The sequence below is a fragment of the Hesperophylax consimilis genome, chromosome 2 (genome assembly GCF_061612785.1).
Source record: "Hesperophylax consimilis isolate HC1 chromosome 2, BYU_Hcon_1.0, whole genome shotgun sequence".
Taxonomy (NCBI): Eukaryota; Metazoa; Arthropoda; class Insecta; order Trichoptera; family Limnephilidae; genus Hesperophylax; species Hesperophylax consimilis.
This window is the reverse complement of record NC_142837.1, coordinates 11,663,135-11,684,265: the sequence shown is the minus strand read 5'-3', so window position 1 is coordinate 11,684,265 and position 21,131 is coordinate 11,663,135. Positions and strand designations below refer to the sequence as shown.

General features: G+C 35.9%; 2 protein-coding genes across 3 annotated transcripts in view; both read right to left on the bottom strand.

Moving 5' to 3' along the window:
- Hinfp (Histone H4 transcription factor) overlaps window positions 1-5,879 on the bottom strand; it is a 34,018-nt gene extending 28,139 nt beyond the window's left edge. Inside the window, exons 1-3 of the mRNA XM_089646044.1 lie at window positions 5,528-5,879; window positions 2,468-2,630; window positions 2,090-2,331 (exon numbers count right to left, since the gene is read on the bottom strand). Coding sequence (XP_089502170.1) covers window positions 2,090-2,331; window positions 2,468-2,630; window positions 5,528-5,791 — 669 coding nt within the window. The 5' untranslated portion in view covers window positions 5,792-5,879. The remainder of the gene's footprint in view (window positions 1-2,089; window positions 2,332-2,467; window positions 2,631-5,527) is intronic.
- A 1,077-nt stretch (window positions 5,880-6,956) lies between these two features.
- LOC149425696 (spermine oxidase-like) lies at window positions 6,957-20,634 on the bottom strand. 2 transcript variants are annotated; one of them, XM_089641260.1, is made up of 8 exons: window positions 20,307-20,634; window positions 19,839-20,036; window positions 18,633-18,803; window positions 14,670-14,888; window positions 11,949-12,165; window positions 11,370-11,563; window positions 8,334-8,708; window positions 6,957-7,299 (listed from the first exon to the last, which is right to left on the bottom strand). In XM_089641260.1, exons 2-8 carry the CDS (start codon window positions 19,841-19,843, stop codon window positions 7,059-7,061), a joined length of 1,422 nt encoding a protein of 473 aa, XP_089497386.1. In that variant the 5' UTR covers window positions 19,844-20,036; window positions 20,307-20,634; the 3' UTR covers window positions 6,957-7,058. The 2 variants fall into 2 exon arrangements, with proteins under 2 accessions (XP_089497386.1, XP_089497392.1); XM_089641266.1 differs by lacking the exons at window positions 19,839-20,036; window positions 20,307-20,634 and adding an exon at window positions 19,352-19,800.
- Between the last annotated feature and the right edge of the window lie 497 nt (window positions 20,635-21,131).

Below are 21,131 nucleotides of genomic sequence, written 5' to 3'. Positions count from 1 at the left end.
AATATATGGGTTTGGTAATGAAAAAACGCTATAGTTTACATAATAACAAATTACAGAAAATAATAATTTTTACAAGAATTAAACATATAACAATAAATTTTAAGGCATAAGAAAACACAATGTAACATATATATATAATATTATGCAGTGGAATGGATTGTGGGAAACACATTAAATATGGGGCTATAAAGTGTGTTTTTTTGGTTAGAAAGGTTTATTTGGTTATTTAATAAATGGTCAGACGTATTCAAAGATTTCCTAATTTCCAACGATTCTAAATTATCTAATTTAATACCTATACCATTTTTATGTAATAGACTAGTACCGGTTATTTTATTAAAACTATGGTCTGTTGATATTAAATGATTGGCAAGTTCCGAAAAACCTTTACCATTTAAGCAACGTAGATGTTCCTTCACTCTGATGTTTACGTTATGTGCTGTTTTACCTATGTAGAAGGCGGAACAATCATAACAGGTGAGTTTATAAATGCCCGAGTGGCTTAATTTATCGTCTTTGTCTTTGGTGTTAATCAAAAATTTAGTTAAGGTAAAAATGATGAGTATGTACATACTATAAAGGATTTAAATATTATAATCTTTCATAGGTATTTCAATATTATTCTGGATAATTGCTGGGCGGGTACTAAGTGGTTATTAAACAAAGTATTTTATTTTATTATAGAATGTCTAATCACAAAGTAATTGCTTCCTACGAAAAAAAAAAAAATATATATATATATTTTTTTTAATTATGGCGCCGTTAAAAAATCATAGGAAGCTATGGTTAATTTAAGGGAGAATTCCGTTTTAAATCGAGAACCAGATCGAGTGTGCGAGAAGATTGAATTTATTTGTTCATTTTGCCTACGTCTAGTGCTTAACTATCCCGCAGCCAAGTGGGGGAGTAGGTAGTACCCAAAATTACTATCCTCCTTATATTAGCTTAAATAATTGACGTATCATTTTTGTATTTTAAGTATTTCTGCGCAGACGCATAAGTTACCATTAATAATCGACTGAATAATTGAGATTTTTATAGTTTAAAAGCCCATAAGACAGAGAAATGCATGGGGTCGTTGGAAGACCCACTTGCTTACAGACGTTTTGTTTGGCATCTTGGCCTGTCAAGAATTAAAATTGAACCTCTGCCATTCTACATATGAAATTCGCAAATGAGGAGACTTGAAGACGACTTTCGCTTAAGATACTGAGAGTAATTCCAGAGGGAGAATTTGGAAAGCATTAGGAACTCTGTCATTGAAAGTATATATGTTTTTTAAGCAGGTTTAACCTGTAGGGGCCGACACGTAAACAATACCATACTTGGTAAAGGGACATTTTTATTTTTGTCTTAAACTAACCTAGTAGAGGTAACACCTGAAGACCTAATAATGTACCGTTCGTGGGTACAATTCTTCAACACTGCAAATGCAGGGGTTCGGCCAATAGGGGAGTTAAACAGAAGAGAATTTATTGAAAAGATTTCACAGTTGAATTCTAAGGTGGCTGTTCTCGGTTCCGAGCTGTATTCTAATTGATAAATATAGTTTCTAGTACAACTACAATAGATTCAACACTCCAAATGCAGGGGTTCGGCCCATAGGGGAGTTAAACAGAAGAGAATTTATTGAAAAGATTTCACAGTTGAATTCTAAGGTGGCTGTTCTCGGTTCCGAGCTGTATTCTAATTGATAAATATAGTTTCTAGTACAACTACAATAGATTCAACACTCCAAATGCAGGGGTTCGGCCCATAGGGGAGTTAAACAGAAGAGAATTTATTGAAAAGATTTCACAGTTGAATTCTAAGGTGGCTGTTCTTGGTTCCGAGCTGTATTCTAATTGTTAAATATAGTTTCTAGTACAACCACAATAGATTCAACACTCCAAATGCAGGGGTTCGGCCCATAGGGGAGTTAAACAGAAGAGAATTTATTGAAAAGATTTCACAGTTGAATTCTAAGGTGGCTGTTCTCGGTTCCGAGCCGTATTCTAATTGAGAAACATAATTTCTAGTACAACCACAATAGATTTATTAATTACAGATAAAATGGGTGTGTACAGCAGATGATGGGAGAGGTTCGTACCTGTATGCAGTTAAAAGATAACCCACATCCGGACCACTGGCAAGTGAAATCGAATTTCAGTGCTGGCAACTTATTCCTCTGTACCGAATCAGCGCTGCAGTGCTGGATGCAATATTGATCTCGAAAGGCCTTCCCTATGGACTTTATACGGGTGTGATAGGTGTGGAACTTGATGTGCCGGGTTATCTCATTGTTGTTATCTGTTTCAAATCTGCACAAGTCCCATAGACAAACGTACACACCTAGAAGAAGGCATTATTATTTATAGCTTGACAACTAGAACAAAACATATAATGTACCTACTTTTGTCTGGAGTGAAGAGTCGACAAGTCAATGTAATAGAAATAAAGTTTGGAGAAACAGAATGTGTTTACTTACATCTTCCATCTTCGTAGGACTTGATGACAAGTTCCGGTATGTGGGACTTGACATGCTTCTGGAACACAGGGTGCTCGATGGTGTTAAACCGGCATCCTATCCACTCGCAGTCCAGGAACACCGTGACGGCAGCAGGCCTCTTCCCCACGTTCTTCCCCACAGTCTGTGGAGCAAACATACCATTGAATTATGTAGTAATGAACCCAAGTTCCAGTATGTGTATTTAACATGCTTCTGGAAAACGGGATGCTTTAACTAACTAACCATCACGTCTTTTCACCGCAGGGGTAGGCAGAGAGGACAGACCACCAAACAACTCGGTCTTGGCACACACTCCTTGCCTCATTCATATTCATACATCGTCTCATACATACTCTTCTATTATTCTGACTCTTGGCATGGCCCGACTCAAGTATCTGATTCACTTGAAAGTGCAGCAACAAGGGAGGTGATTCTGCATCATGGTAGAAGTGAAAAAGATGTAAAACTTTCCTTCCCGCGCTTTATTAACGAAATATTATAAACAAATACCTCACATGTACTCACTATACATGTGGGTTACATAACTCGATAACGGGTTAGAGGGCCTGAAGGCTGCCTGTTACGTAACAAGAGATTCATTCATTAATTCTTCTGAAAGCTGATTACTTCAATGATCGTTTCATTCCGTGAAAAAGATAAGGATTTTTAATCCACATTTACGACAACATACCTCTCAACGACGGAAACTTCAACGAATACCTACAGTTGGAAGACACCAACACACCTTCAGTGAAAACCATCGTGTTCAACCCCTTAAGAAGATACCTTACTGTCCGAGGAAACTATTTGGTGAAAAGTACTTTTTCACGTTGGGGGTGTACCGGACAGCAGGTGGATGTAATAATAAACAACGTCACCAGTCTTGCGCTCGACAAGCACACAGCGAATTTATCGGGTAAGTGTGTACCTCCACTAAGGATTTTTAGTAGGTATGTCTTTTTGTATGGAAAAAAAAAGTTGGAATTTCGGAAAAAGTTGTTTATCTTTTTTGCTCCTTTTTTTTTTTTTTTTTTTTTACAGTGAATACCTCACAAGAGTCCCAACTGCTCCCGTCTGGAGCCAGTGAGACTATGGCATCCTCAATTGGGGGATGTTGTGAGGCTGAAGGTAAGTGGGGAAGGGAAAGAGGAAGGTGGGGAAGTACCTGGCTATTCAGATCTAGTCACTAAACACGGCTAAAGCCATTTGGAGCAACGTTTCAATTCTGAATGGTGGTCTTACACCAGGGCGATACTGGTAGTATCTTCCACTCTGGAACGTGCCGCAAATATACTATATATTATTTTAATTAATTAATTGTGAAATAACACAAATTAATCAAATAAAATTTATTTGCGCACGCCGGGTTCGAACCCGCGACCTTCGGAATGGCAGTCCAATGCGTTACCACTGGACTATGCCGGCCGTCAAAAATACCAATCATGTAGAATCACCTCCCGAAGTTACTGCACTTTGAACCCCGGACACCCTGTATAGACTACACTGTATTTGAAAAATACATAATTCGAAATCTTGTATAAAAATTTTGAAATTGCCAATTAATAACGACAGACAGAAGTGAAAGCGAAAGAAGAAATAGTTATATGTATAAATACATGTTTAAGTAATCAATATTGAGCGTAATATTTCAGTCCAGTATAAACTTGGCTTCATGAATGAAAAATACAAATAGCTGCTGAGCATGTGTTTTGTATGATCGCAGCAGACGCTCTGTGCGCACCCCGGCCACTAATCGGTTAGCGTGTGAGCCGCATTGTCAGCAGTCAACCTGTTAAAGGAATTACAAAAACACAAAAGATCTTAGAACTATAGTTGAGTCTTTATGTTAGACAATAGCAACATAATACACAATTATTATTTAAACAATAAACTCAATTAGGTATTTGAAAATTACAAACTATTTAAGACAATTTTTATTGTTAACAGAATCTTTTAATAGTATTTAAGTTATACTTTTAAAATACTCAAAAAAATTAATAATTTTATTTTATTTAAATGAAACACTATTACTTTGTTAGAACCACTAATATATTTTATTAACGCCGACCAGTTTCGGAACAACCGTTCCTTCCTCAGGACAAACATATATTGAGTTGACAATCACAAAACAGTGAGAGTGTATAATGGACTATTAAGTGTTGTGGTAGGGGTGGGGACGTGGCTAGGAATTAATGAAGAGTTGTGGGAGGAAACAGAACGGACCTTGAAAGGGAATAGATTTAAGGTTACAAAAACCCCAAATCTCGTAAAGTATATGGCTTTCTCAAAGTCCATAAGGTAAATTCACCGATTAGACCCGTGGTTTCATCGTGTAATTCCACAAGTTTTACTAGTTTAACAATAAAAATGCATATTTTCAGGGTACAGAGTGTTTTTAACTCATTTAAATAAGTTTCGGTTTCAAACAGAACCTGGAATTCGGTTTCGGTTTTCAGCTAAAAATCTAGTTTTGGTCGTTGACTAAAATTATGTATACTGAACAATAACATATTTTACTATGTTACAACTATGTTCAAAAAAGACGTTGTGATGGCTAATGGCCATTTAAATTTTTTTTTATGTATTTGGCATGAGACAATATGAAGCATTATTAACGTACAAACATCAGCAGACGTACGCATTATTTAATATGTTAAACTGAGGAAATGGAACCAAAGTTTAGTGTAGCTGTCGATATCATAATTGTAACATATTTCTACCATATCATATTTCTAACAAAGAATGTCTATGTGAGCATTGATAAATGCATTAATATAACCTTTTTGTGTTTACTTACATCAATAACTGATTTAAAATAACCTTTTTGAGTTTATTTACATCAACAGCTGACGTTAAAGGCGAGAGCCTTACTAAAATGCTAAGAATAAGAGAGTAATGACTTTACCTATTCTGTTTCTGAGCAATATTACTGTATGTCTAACCCCAGTCGATTGCCTAATAGTTTTGTTGACGAAAGGTTTAAATTATTACCGAAATCAGATACAAATCTAGAAGAGTTAGTGTTTATCTTCTGCTTACTTTATTCTGTTCATCCGAGTCACCATCTGATAATTTCCTCTTCAAAGTCCCTTCCTCTGAATCATCTTCGAATTCGCCGTCCAAAACATCGAAATAGTCCTCGAAAGGAATGGAGGTTTGCACTTGAACCCAGTCCTTTATACGCGCTATTTTTTCGTTCCTTGTTACAATTTGGGAGAGCTCTACCACATTTTGTTTCGATAAACCAAAACCCGGGGCTACAGGACACTCTCCCAATACAACGGTATCTACTTCACTATTCATTTTGTATAAAATAACTCCAAAATAAGTGGAAAACTACAATTTTATTTCAGAAGTCAACTGAATTCTTTAATAAATATGCAGTATGGCATTTTCAAAATGTCAATAGAAATATATTTCTATGAAATGAAAAGTGACAGTTAATTTATCTATGCATCAGTCTTGAAAAATTAGGCTCCTTTGCATAAAACAGTTGAGTACCTACTTACTTAGATCGGTTTATTCGACATTTTTTCCAAGCTCTACAAATTTTTTTAGTTATTCTGTAATTTTATTGATTCAGATGATTGTTTAATTCAAACAGCTTTCAATTAAAAATCAAGGCAACAGTATTTTAACCAGCTACCACACGCCTTATCCAGGGACATATTGACTTACTTTAACCAGTTATTCCCGACATTATTTGGAGTATAAAATGTAAATAAAAATTTTGGTCTCTGGTGACGTGTTTTTCAACTAAAAACTTCAACAAAACCAGTAAGTATTGAACAGTTAAGATTGGGATGAGGGGTGGGCGGCATTGAATATATATTAGTCACTCATGAGCAGTTACTCTACTTTGTGACCAGTGACGTGTGGACCATAAATCAACTATCTGGTGTGGACGAATAAGTTTTAAGTCACCAGGGGGCCTACTCTGTATCTTTTGGGTTAACAAATCAGTGAGTTTGTGGTTTAATCTTTCCTTACCGGTGCTGTTAACTGAGTGAACATCTCTAATTGATAAAATATCTCGGTAAATATACTAAGCACAGAGTTCAAATCTATTGGTATTCCTTCGCAGTACATTTATTTATTACATTAAGTAATTACGATAAATAAATATTTACCGAATGTGTAGCACCAGAGGACGAGGAATCTTTTAACACCGTAAGGGAGGGGTTAGTACGGGTTTGTGACATGGTTAAACCGGCGGTAGAAAAGTTTCGAAAGATACATAGTAGGTCCCCAGGGATCAAAAATGAAGTCAAATAATGTCAGGAATCACTGGTTAAAGTACGTCCCCACGTACCCCACGGAGCTTTGAATTAATTATTTTTATTACCTTTTTTATCAGAATCAGATCTGTGCTGAAAAATATAACTATATTTCATATTGTCAACATGGAAAAGTTGAAAAGATTAAAATTATGTGAATTCAGGTTCATCGGGCAATGTAAAAGCACACAAATAAAAAATAAACTTTATTATCAAACCAAACACATTATTATTTCATTTTGTTATATTATTTAACAACTAATTAATTACAATTTTTTCAAAATGTGAAATAATTATGATTTTTTAAGAAGAGTGATCAGTCTCTCAGCCTCTCTGAAGCCGCTCTCCACGGCTCCATGAGCGGTGGAGTGATGATGGAGGGAGGTGGCCTCGCCAGCGAAGCAGACTATGGGGACATTGTCTTCGCTGAGGAGGGGCTCGCTGAGTTCTGCGGCGCCGCACTCCACGTACTCCGTTTCGATGCTCCTGTACGAGTATGAGCCCCTGGCCAGCGGGTTGGAGTACCAAGTAGATCTGGAAGACACAATCGAAATTGGTAAAGTAATAAATATGATTACTTTATTTGGTAATTATTTGCGATCGCTGGCCACGCTTAATATGATTTTTTTTAAATAAAACCTTTTGATTTACCTTAATTACTATAAAGGGAAACTGACTGGATTTACTGGTGGCTAGAAACGGCTAGAGACAATTGAACAACGTAAATTTTTTTAAATATACATAATTTAATATTCCTGCAAAATAGTGCCTACCTAAAAAGCATAAATTATTTATTTAGGTATTATTATTATTTTATTTAACCTAATCTAGCCTATCCTAACCTATCCTAACCTAACCTATTCTAAACTAAACTAACCTAACCTAACCTATCCTAACTTATCCTAACCTAACCTAACTATAATAACTTAACATCTATCAAAAATATTTCTTTATTTATAAAACATGTCTAAATACTCATATATTATTTTCAGATTTGGCCAAAATAGTACCTATTTTTTATTATTTTTCCATGGTGTCAATAACTTCCCGTGAAACTATAGGAAAAACCAATAAAATCAACCACCTAAAGAGTTAAATGATCATACTAAAAATGAACTTGCTACAACGCGGCGCAAGCTATTACTAGCCTAGCAAGTAGGGAAATATAATAAAATGTTTGTTATAAATACAAATAAAAACTCCAGGGCATTCAAATGTTGATGAGAAAAGGTTTCAATTCCCAGTTTCAACTTTCAATGCATCTTATTACTTGATGGTCAATTATCATATTAGATTGATGAAAATAGTGTAAATTGTATTAAAAAGATAACACAACATCATTATGTCGTGTTGCGCTACCTCTTTCTTTAGCCAACATCTCGGACAGCAATACAGTGTCCATCATCAGGGAAAATGTGGACATCCATCCATCATCAGGACACATCTGACCTTATGATGGACACTGTAATGCTGTCCGAAACATTGGTTAAAGAAGGAGGTAGCGCAATAGCCCTCTATGTTAACTGGGAACATGGAATAAAAGATAATCATAATGCAAATTATATTACCTGATGACTTCCTTTGGCTCGGGAATATCGTAAGCCTTCCCGAAGAAATGTTTGAGCAGAGCGTAGATCCTCTCCAGCACCTCGTGCGTGGAGTGAAGCTCCATGTCTTCGGCAGCAGTGCCGGCCACCATGCCGCAGAGCACGTTGGGCTGGTAGTCGATGGTGGTGAAGGCGTACACCTCAGTCAGCCAGCTGTCTTCGCCCACAAAGTTCTTCTTGTCCTCCTCCTTCCACAGCAGGCCGAAGTGGGTCTGCGTCTCGGGCCACCAGGCTCGCGGAAAGTGGATGTAGATGTTGTTCATGGTACACATAGCGAGCCCACGGATTGAGATTATTTTGGCATCCGGGAGACAGGGGGTGAATAGTGCCTCGTATCTTAACAGAAAAGAAAAGGTTAATTTTTCAAATACATAATAGGGTATTTTCACCCTTTTTTTCTACTCTCGAAACAAATAACGATAATGAAAGTATTTTTATGTTGATGAATAAATTGTACATAATGATTTAAAATGTGCCATTTTTCGATATTCCGCCTAAATGACACATTCGTTTTTATACATGAATATGGCGGCAGTGACGTCACGCCAAGCAATGTTCGTGACAGTTGTCTCACCAGCCGGTGGTGTTTTCTACGTCATAATGATATCGTAGCCAGTCAGAACAGTTTCGGAATGTGCGGTTTATAAAGTTATTAAAATCAATAATTAGGAATGAAAATATTAAAATCACACATTTTTAGTAAAACGATCAGAATCAGAAAAATAAACTTATAATCTTCCACACACTTTTAACGGAATTTGTGAAAATACCCCATATATATATACAATACAATCATGTAAAAAAAATCTGTGGCGGGCGAGCGGCGTTTTGTGTAAAGCCCGAAAGCTGGGGGCTTAAGCTAGTAAGATATATTATGTATCTGGTAAACAAGAAACAATTGCAAAAAAATAAAAATGATAGTTTTTATCCTGATATTTTAGCAAAAGGCAATTTTTAATTTCAAATTTCAATGAGTGAGAAACACACACAAAATATCACTTTAAAAGTGTAAATAAAATAGCCAATAATGATAATGCCAAAATAGGTTCCCTTAATATAATAAGTGTATAATAATATCGCATGAGATATTAGCTGACCACTTGACTCATGGTCGCATTTCGCATACAATGTGATTGTACCACCCCTGCCAAGAGCACTCCTGTCCTGATGCGACCGGTACGCCAGAGGGGCACTGACTCGTTAGGACTACATTAGGAACACATGCTTTGAGGATTGGAAGGAGGTTGGAGTTTAATCGATCGGTATACATGGCAACCTAATAAGCAGGAAATATGGGCAGGAATAAGGGAATTGACTGAGCGTTATTTTTTCTTCTTTATTTCTTCCTTCTTCTTACATTTTCTCTTTATGGTTCATCTTGTCTATTCTTGGGTCTTGTTGTCTCTTCTTGTTTATTCTAGTTTCCCTCGGTTCTTCTTGCCTCTTCTTGCAACTTCTCACCTCTTCTTTACTTGTCTTGTCTCTTCTTGAATCTTCTTACTTCTCACCGCCGCTTTTCGTCTCTTCTAGTCTCATTAAGTCTTCGCAAGGCTCGTTTTGTCTCTTCTGGTTTCTTCTAGTCTCTCTTGCCTCTTCTTGCAACTTCTCACCTCTTATGGCTTGTCTTGTCTCTTCTAGAATCTTCTTACTTCTCACTGCCGCTTTTCATCTCTTCTAGTCTCATTGTGTCTTCGCGAGACTCGTTTTGTGTCTTCTAGATTCTTATAGTCTCTTCTTGCCTTTTCTTGGAACTTCTCACCTCTTATTGGCTTGTCTTATCTCTTCTTGATTCTTCTTATTTTTCACTGCCGCTTTTCGTCTCTTCTAATCTCTTCATGCCTTTTATTGCATCTTCTCGATATTTCTAGACTCGTCTTGTCTCTTCTTATATCTTCTTGGCTCTTCATGCCTCTTATTGCAACTTATCGATCCTTCTAGGCTCGTCTCGTCTCTTCTAGTATCTTCTTGCCTCTTATTGCCTGTTCTTGCCTCTTCTTCCAACTTCTCATCCATTCTTGGTTAATCTTGTTTCTTCTTGGCTCTTTTAGTCTCTTCTTGGCCCTTATAGTCTCTTCATGGATCTTCTTGACTCTTCTTGCATCTTCTTGCCCCATCTCATTTTTTCCTGGCTTTTTCTGTATCTTCTTAATTCTTACCGACCCTTCTTGTCTATTCCTGACTCTTCTAGCCGACTTATTCCTTGTTCTTCTTGCCTCTTCCGTGAGAAATAGCTAAATAAGATAAAACAAAAACCTAACCTAGAAATAATTTTTTTAAATATTTCATCTATATACATATTCCGTGTACAAACAAAGGACACTCTTATGAAATGTATTAAATAAAAAGCGACTGGAAAACAAAACAAACAAATGTAATATTTGGATAATGTAATAAATGAAATTGAAAAGATCCCAGTTTATGGTGGTCCTGAAGGCACCAGTAATGAAGTAAACCATAAATCACAAGCGTTGAAAGTGTGATCTGGGCAGCTGTGTTATAAATCCAGTTCTCTTGGTGACACTTTGAACCTTGTTGTTATTTTTCCACTCTCACACTTACAAATGCACTCGATATTGAAGTTCACGCAAACCCGATTGAATTGCACATTAATACTGACTCGTCACACTTTGCACCGCTTGAGTTGTCGCTTATGAATAATTCAAACAAAGAGAATTGATTATTTTTTAAAGCATTTGCCTTAAATCGAACATAACATTTCGAATAAATGTTTCGAATGATTCTGACACTGTTCGTATATCCAAAGGGCCGCCAATTTTTTCGATACATTTTAGTAACTTACACCTCGGTTCACAAAATGATACAATCCAGTGGCGCCATGGAGTTAATCGATGGGAATCTACCTCAACGAGCGGGCAGTTTTCTTTCAAATCGGTACCTATAAATTAGCCAAATATTATTATTATATGTAGATCACGCTTGTCCAGATTATCGGTTCAGTGGCTTGTAAATGAAATATTATATATAGAAAAATCTCACCTTTCTTTGAGGACTCCCATAGAGAAAGTGACAATGACGTGGCGGGCTATGAAAACGCTGCCGTCTCTACAAGTGATATTGACTAACGAACCGGCGTTTCCTCCAATTTTCGACGAACCCCACTTTATATTCATCACTTCTTTATTCAGGAGAATTTCAACAGGAAGCGCTTTGGACGGATCGGGATATTTTTTCTGAAAATTAACAAACACTATAACTATAAAACTTGCCACTGCAACCATAAGTATTGGTGACGGATGTATGTATGGTGTTGGTTTGTTCCATATACCAGGAACCAGAGGCTAACGTGACTCTGTTCAGTGGATGAAATAAAAAAGAATTGTCTTTTGATTTTTTGACTAGATTATCATTTTGATCCATTTTAGACGTAATCAGCCGTAACTGGGTCTTTGAAACATTAAATTCGACTAGGTTATTCTTACCCAAGGATGAAACCATCTCAAGGTAACCAACCGTCCATTCTCTGCTTCAAGCTATTAGAGTTTGTGTATTGAGGGCTTGTCAAACAGTGAATAATTGAATTCACCTTTGAAAATAACAAAAAGTCTCAGTTTTTACCAGCAAAATATCAAAGATTGTTTTGAATCCTTTGTCTTTCCAGTTGAGCCAAACTTCGCCGTTGTTGTCCCAAGACTCTTTAAGGCTATTGAGGGATTTTTCCCGCAGCTCGTTGGAAGAAATCTTGGCTTGCGTGCTTTTGATGTACCAGTCTAGCATTTCTCCAGCGATCTCCTGGTCAACGGAGAAATTGGTGCCCTGCAGTTGTCTAATGTACCTAGAAAAGGAAGCAAACCAATTGTGATGGCAAATCCATTTTTATAAGTTCCATCTAACTTTACAATCAACGTCAGAACACCAGACCAGCAGTGGCTACATGATTGTTACATTGTAATATGATTGTATTATTTCCAGTTTTAACTTATCGTCAAATTGTGATCTGCTGACTTCAATTTCATAAGCATATAGAATTGGCCATATAGAATAGCGCATGCTAAAATGGCTGGAACTAAAGGTTATTAAGTCTGTGGCGACATTGGTTTCCTTTCAAATCTATATGAAGGATTTTCTAGTGTTCTTCTTTATTCTGTGTGTGCATTGAACTGTTGCTACTTCGAAGTCCACGAGAGATTGGATAGCAATATTATAAAAACGTTAGTTTAATGCTGCCACTGCCACCACTATGCTTATACTGTTTCTAAGGTAAGATTTATATTTATTATTCAGTTCATTTTTATTATCTCTTCAAAGCCAATTATTGTTCTCTAATTATTATCAATGCTCTTTTATTTTGTACGTCAACAACAATTTCATGTAGCATGTTATCTTTCCGACTGTCAGTCTGCTGGCGTAATGCCCTTTATTAGAGGTTACCAAACTATAGCACAGCCTGCAGCAACTCACTCATTAGAACAACAAACTTTAATAACTTTAACTTTATACTCGTTGCCTATGACAATGCATTCTATCAACTTTTGGTGGCAATACGCATTTCTCTGAAATTGGATGACATTAAATCACTTTATAAGAAATGAATGTCAGTCCTACCCAATTTTTAAATAGATCTATTAACACACTTCCGGCGGGAAGGGTGGTTCTACCTTTTACGCTGGTCCTACTACTGGCAATAATTTTATGTAAACATTTTATATCGATCTCTTTGTAAGGGTACCAACTATATGTATTTTAAAAAGTTAACCAAGCCTTCCCCGTATTCTAATTCTTGTCTTTTGTGTGGAAGAAAATTTTATCCAAAGGAAACTATATATAAACCTGCAGAACAGGTAATACATCCTTATAGTTATCGCACTGGAGATGTGGAAGTTTTTTGTTTTTTTTTGTAATGATTTGTGCGAAAACTAAATACTTTTTTTTGTAATGTGTTAAAATACATAGTTTTTTACAAATAAACATCACTAAATGGCCCACCACCGACTTTAACTTCAGTTTATGGACCGGTCGGTGGCTTGAGTTGACATCGCGTTTGGGTCCCACCCAGGCGTAGTGTGTTCAACTCCTCGGCTGGCTAAGTCCTCCACCACAACACAAACAATATTTTCCGCTTACTGTGGTGGTAGTGGGAGATATTCAAATATTGTCAGGCTATTCGTAACCCAGGAATGTTTGTCAATCTTTAAAAAAATAAAATTTTAAAAATTTTATTAAAATGTATGTATTATTTTCAAAGATAGCTGTTTCAAACAAAATCCATTTTCTCGAATGGGACCCTTGTTTTCGCCCGCTTGAAGTGTTCTAATAAAAATAGATGAAATAGTTACAAAACTTTGTTTTATACGGATTGATTTTTTAAATTACGTATCCCTAAACATTCTGATACATAACCTCCACTGATAATACACACACAATTGAAAAAAAAAACAGTAATTTTTAAATGAATAGTATGATCGACCTTAAAGCTTAGTACACACATTCGTTTTTTACTCGATTGAGTAAAAGCGACGAGTAAAAACGAAGGCGAGAGGCGATGTCCATACATGGTTTTACTCAGCGAGCTTGGGTGGACGTTCAGTGTAGGCCGAACAGTTCGAGCCTCAGCATGTCAGCAAAACGGAAGCAGCAGTGACTTTGTCTAGCAAGTGCCGCATTGCTCACTCATAAATTGAGTTTAAAGTGAAAGAAAAGATACTGGGTGAAGGAGTGGTTGAAACGACGCGCTGATTACAGCTTTACAGATTACAGAAGGATTACGTATCCTTATTTCTGCCTTATATACTGCCGATTTTAAAATGATTTAAGAATGCCAAAAGAGTTGCATACAGAACTTTTGCAAGTGGTTACCCCGTTAATAAGATAGAAAAAAAAACATCCATATGAGGCAATCAATTTCACCTCAAGAAAGATTATCTGCAACGTTGCGGTACCTAGCAACTGGAAGAACTTACAAAGAATTTCAATATACAGCAATAATTTCAAAGCAAGCCCTAACGGCTTCTATCTACTAACTTATTAAGTTACTTATCTAGTAACTTACACACCCTAGAACCCAGCTCTTTGACTTGAAGCGAAAGAACGAAAGATTTTAGGAGTTCCTAATCACTTTGAGCAGGCTCGAAGTGAGCCATCATGCCATGAGATTTGCCGTCCACACGGTAATACTTACTCTATATCGAGTAAACGCTTCGGGTAAGAACGAGTGTGCGTACGGAGCATTGCAAACACAGTTTTATTCTTTTAACTTGTTTGCTGCAACTGGTCCCGATTGGGACTGTTCGAGTTCATTTACATTCTCAAACCACAAAAAATTATTATATCGTTATTTACTCAGCCTTAACGTAGTCAACAATGGCTTCAGTCTTCATCCCCTCGATTTTTTTGGCATCTTTTATTATGGACAGGAGTAGGTTGTGGTATTTATCTGTAATCTCGGTGCCCAAGAGATCCCCGTTAGAGAACACATTGGCTTTATGGGTGGCGGGTTTAGCCAGCACATCCAAATCCTTGACAAGTTGAAATACGGCATTGTGTTTGTCTCCATTGCACCTAGAATAAAAAAATATTATAATACGAAGGACCATTACTGTGCTGTTGGTAGAGTTTTGGATCTTGTTATTCTTTTGTCGTCCTCTCTTATTGAAGCTCGGCTATTATTGGGGCAGTCTTCACCCTGCAGACTGCAGCCCAGAATTGCATTTGCACCGGTCACTTAGGTTTCAAAGTCACGAGTTGCGGTGTTTCTTCTGCTACATCTTCCATTAATCTTCCCTTGGATCAGTTGGGTAATCTTGTATTGTTGCACCTCATGATGTGAGTTTCTTCATTTTATAACTAGTACAATACATCTAGACCCGTTATTGTCGTTGGGTCTTGACAGAAAATGTGGCAAGTAATGAACACTCTTATGTTTTCCGTAAATTCTTAAATTAAACGTTGTTCAGTTGTTCATGTATGACAAAGATGGACATTTAAAGAATATTTGTGTACGAATGAAATAGATATAGTGTTTTCGTATTTAAAAGTTTCGGCGAATACTACATTCTACACCACGGGTTCACATCCTATACTAAGACCCTAGGGAATACAGAATGTTGTAGGTTGTCCTTCTTATACTGTGTTGCTACGATTGCTATCTCACTTTCACTTGGGCGCTTAAAATCTTCAGGAGACAAACCAAAATAATTGTATTATTTATAATGATAAGTAATTTGCATGTATTTGCTAATGAAATGTTATTCCGTGGTGTTTACTAGTATTTGTTGTGTAATGGAAACACTTTGTCACCACACAGAAGGGCATTTTGGCACTAAATTAAGTAATTTGGTTAGAGATTAGAGCACACAACAGTTTAGTACTAAAACCACTAAATCGCAAGTACAACAATTACCATATCTTCTGCTTGCCACTTTTGAGATCTCTACAACATGTCTATAGTTTGCGATGTAATTGCCTAGTACAATTTTGCTTATTTTGGCTATTGAGTGAAGAACTTTAATCGGTACACAGAGTATTTTGAGGACGCGCCTGTATAATCCACGGATGTTTACAGGATAACGGTTGTACGTGGCACTTTTTCTATGAGAATGAATGCATTTATATATTATATGCGCGTAGTGCTGAAGGCATGATTTATTTACATAGTTGTATGTGCGCGCAAAAGTGAAATTATTGATTACTTTGTGTCATTTACCATTAGCTCTTCTACCATGCTGGAGAGAGAAAACAAAATATCTCACAAATAAAAGACGCAATTAAATAATGAAATAGAGCTGTAAGTATGTGGTTATTCTATATAAGCCTGTCGTCCCACGGGTCGGTAAGCAATCGACATAAACCGAATGCTGCAAGCCCCTACACAAGTTCGCTATAGTAAGGTAGTGGTCTGTGTCAGTGTGGAACTTTTCTGCGCAGGGTCTTACAGCATTTGGTTTATGTCGATTTCTTACCGACCCGTGGGACGGCAGGCTAAGGTTACCATTCCATCACTTGTTTTATCGGTGTTTCCTCAAAGGTTTGAGTAAATATCAACACAATGATTAAAACATAATATGATTTAACCCTTAAATGCATGATTTATTAATTTTTCTGGAAAAAAATATATTTTGTAGATATTTACATGCATATGCAAGGAAATATAAAGAATTTATTTTTTTGTAATTTTTTAATGATATTTGATAAAAAAAAATTGTTGCAGATTTACAACACCATGTATATGAACAATTTACGTATGAAAAAAAAATAAAAAACCTAAAAAAATTTCTCAAAACTAATAAGTGTACCGGAAAAATACGAGTTATTACATATAAGTATTGTATTATTGTATCTACTTACCTAAGAAAATCAAAATAATAACAGCAAAACCAAACTGTAATTCTAACCTCCAACCAATTTTCGAGAATCTTCACTTTGTTAAAGAAAAAGTGACATTTGACATTCGCGAAAGAAAAAAAAGGTGATGCCACTCGATAAAATATATTACCGTGAACTTGATAATTCTAAAACGGCATGCATTAAGTATACACCAAAGAGTTAAAGGTGGTTTGAACGGTATGTTGCAGTTTTGCAACAGTATGCATTTAAGGGTTAAAATACGTAATATCAAAAATGAGGTAAGTAACATAACATATTTTCTTTTCATTTTTTTACTTCACATAAAATAATTTCCTTCAGGGCCTAAGTCATATTTGGGTAAGCTCTGCAGAGAGTCCCTTTGAGGAGAAGAAGGAGTGAATATGAATCTCTCCAAGACCATGTTGCAGGAGCAAGGAAACACAGAAGCTGTGAAGAACGATTTGTTGCAACAACCCGTTCTCATATGACAAATAATTTCAAATGTTGGGCACGTGTTTGGTGACTATGCACCGGTACTGAAGGGATAGTTCCTTGGAGCATCTTCCATTGAAATACCAGTAAAATAAGTACATTTTAAAATAAAATTATTGATTCTCACCATAAGAAAATCATAAGATTCTAATAGGATTTACATTATCTAACAAGTTACTAGTTCTAGTACACATTGTTAACTCCAATTTATCTGCTATTCCATACTTCAAAAATGTTTTTCAACGTCAATAATAAAAAACTTAAAATACGGGAAGGTGCCAATTCAGCAGTAAACATGCAAGTACAAAACCAGAGTGTCCTTGTTCCGCTTACTGCTAGTTATGCCTAAATTATTAAAGTAACTCTTAGTTTCAACATTAATATTACAAGAAACAACTATTACGTCAGGAGAGATGGAAAAACATGCACAAAATAGGTTATTAGGAACAAAGGTTGGGTTATTTAAATAATTTGTGCGTATTTAGATTGAATCGGAACCTTTCAGCAAACGTCACATCATACTAACCAAATCCAGTATGGCGGCAAAAGATATTTTGACAAGGAAAATTTTGAATTTTGATTAAAACAATGGAACTTCAATGCAACTTTAACATCTCCCCCCAACGTAATTAGTTTTTCTTGCAGTAATTAAGATGAAACGAAGGGTTATTTTAATAATTTGTATTTAGTAGTATGTGGATTATGAAAACATTACCAGAAAATCATGGTTTACCAACATCGATACAACATAACAATAGATTAGCCTCTCATACCTACTTTCAACCTAAGAGTAATTTCATAATACAAATCCCTATTAAATTCAGATGTCTCGCTTCGAAAGCCTACATATAAATGCAAGTTTCCTACAGTATAAAACAGAGCCCAAAGGTATCACTCAAATACCATGCTGTAATTTGTTAATTTTATAGGCCTATAGAAAGCCTGAGAGGCATAGCGTAACAAGATAACAACCCAACTTGATGTAAACTTGCTCTGCAAGCTTCTAAAAACTTATGCGAAACCAGCGATGATCATTCACTTTGTGGCAAGTGTTGTCGTAATTGGTTGCGTGACGTAGTTGTTTTGCTAAAAAGAAATGTTAGATTTTTATCAACTTTAATTGATACATCGCCTCTAAGCTATCTATAAGGCAATTTTTTAAAATGTTTATATATCTGTTATAAATTGTTAATAATAAATTCCGCAAGAGCCCCTACCTAAATTATTGCTTACTGCCTGAAATTCATGTTTAAAAAATGATCTTCACAAAGCTAGTCTATTGGGTGTTAGGGCGAACTAAAATTTGCTCCGTGCAGACCAACAAAAGGAATGAAGCAATGCTTCTTCTGGTCTTTCGACTGCGAGATAATGCACTTTCTTTTTGATAAATGTTTACTCAAAGCAATATTTTTGGTTTCGGTGTTAATTTTATGGTTAACATGCCCTGTCTTGGTAATATTTACTAACCATTGCCCTCCAAGGTCCACAACGTTGTCAGCGAATGGAACGGTTTTGATCCTTCCTCCGATCCTGTCATTTCCGTCCAGGCCGAGGACCTTTAGTCCCTCTTCTACGAGTTGACTAAGGGCAGCCACTCCGGCCGCCCCACAACCCAGAACTATCACATCGTAAACTTGCCTAAAAAGTAAACACAAAACTTCAAAAGTGGTGAAGTGAGAACTAATTAACTTCACGCATACATAATAAATAATAACAGTCAAATATGATTTAAGATTTTCACGGCCGAAAGTATTTTTGTTATTTGTTTTTGGGGTGTTATGCCGTGTTGCGCTAACTCCTTCTTTAGCCAACGTTTCGGACAGCAATACAGTGTCCATCATCAGGGCAGATGTGTTTTTTTTTGTTGACACTGCAATGCTGTCCGAAACATTGGCTAAAAAAGGAGTTAGCGCAACACGGCATAACACCCCAAAAACAAATAACAAAAATAATAACAGTTATTGCCAATTATTTATTATTAGTTACTATAATGGTTAGCACGAGTTTCGTTAAAATATGAATAACTATTTGATTATAAATAACTTTGGAGTTAAACAGATGGAATTGGAGCATAATAAGTAGTTTGGTAAGAAAATGTTAGGTTGTTCACAATGACTTATCGGAAAATGCTCTGTGATACGTTTAATGGAAAACTATTAACATCTCGCTTAGCCACCGGTACATACATTTTAATTATTTAAATAAGATTGGCCGAGGAACTCATGAGAAATCGCCGTATTTTTAAACTGTTCATAACCTAAATAGACATGTTTAACATGGAGAGAATTTCGCTGTGATTGCTTACTTAAAATTAGCGATAAGTAAGATTATTCGGTCAATCAAAATCACTTTTCGAGTGTTTTCATTATGTTATGAGGTCACTTAAGTTGTATTTGGTGTATATTTTGATTTGACGTTTCTGCGTTTCACAATCGACAAATCATGTCCGCCGCGAACAAATAAAGTACCGAAACAGTATTATATCGTATGTCAAGTCAAATGTCTATGACCGTATCGAGAAACACCCGCGAAACGCGCGGTCTATTCGAAACTCAAATCGTTCTGCCAATATTCAAATAATGGCGTTCGATTTTATCTGAAAACAATAAAGCATGTGTTAGGTTTTATAATATAAATACATTCAAATTATGTTTTTGATAACTGGGAACTCACGTCATTTTGTCCGGTTATCTCGGAGGATAAAAATACTTCAGCGGTCAAGAAATTCACAAGCACATCGGCTAACTTCAGCGGCGTTCGTCCGAATAACTGTGACTCTTTTAGATAACTGGATTTTGCCTTGGAATATGCTTATGATCGGTGCCTCGGTGATAACAGATTAATATTAAATTCATAAACACATCCCGTAAACTGTAAATAAAACTAGAAATCATTAAAATCCCAATGTTCAAGCGTCATCAATTCAATATTACATCAAAATGTTTGTAAATAAATGTGTGATAATGAACTGTTTCTAAATTTGTTCCTCAAAGAGTAATTATTCTTTCTACTAAATGGTTTGTGCGGAAAATTATTAAGACACGTGTCACACTATTAAAATAATGGATTTGTTATCTAACATGTTTATTACTGATAAGATTGATATGAAAATGTATAGTAATAAATACACAGGTAACCTACCCACTTATAAATATATCGTGGAACAAGGAACGAACATAAAATATGACTTTAACCTTTACTGAAACTTAAACGATCTCTTCACACGTTACATGTTTGAGTAATAAACGTAATGGGTTTATTTGCTAAAAATACTAAATATTTGGTTATCGCGGCTGAATAATCAGTAAGTAATAGTATTTTTACGTCACCGTTTGCGGATAATTGTTTACGGACACGAATCGCGCACGTGAATGACACGCCAGAATGTATTCACAAGCACGATACTATTTTATTCGTATCACAACCACTACACTGTGATATTAGCATCATTTGAATTAAAGAACACGGGTATAAAGCGCCCACACATATAGTATGAACAGATTCTCACAGCTCGCAAGTGCGAGGAAAAAATATTCCATTCGTCATCAGAGGAGACAAACCTTCGTTTGTTTCCTGACCTTTTATCTCTTATTTCACATAAACACCTAAGTTGGGTTAAACAATTTATTATAAAAGGCTTATTTGTGTTCATTTTGTAATGTTGTCGATTTTTTAAATGTACTTAAGTCTATTTTGTGATGTGGTGATCCAATAAAACAACCAATATCGACTTATTAATTGGCCATCAAAATATTAAATCAAATCAAACGTCAAAAGCATAAACTGATGTAATTTATGGATTCACAATAGCTTGAAAAGAGAAAGAATATACAAGTTACTTTATGGCTGTGTAACGTGTAGGCACCTAATAAGGTTTATGACGTTTAGGTACCTATTTCTATACATAACCGTATCACGATTCACTATCCAGGTAGGTATTTGGAATCTTTTTACTCCCAAGTAGTA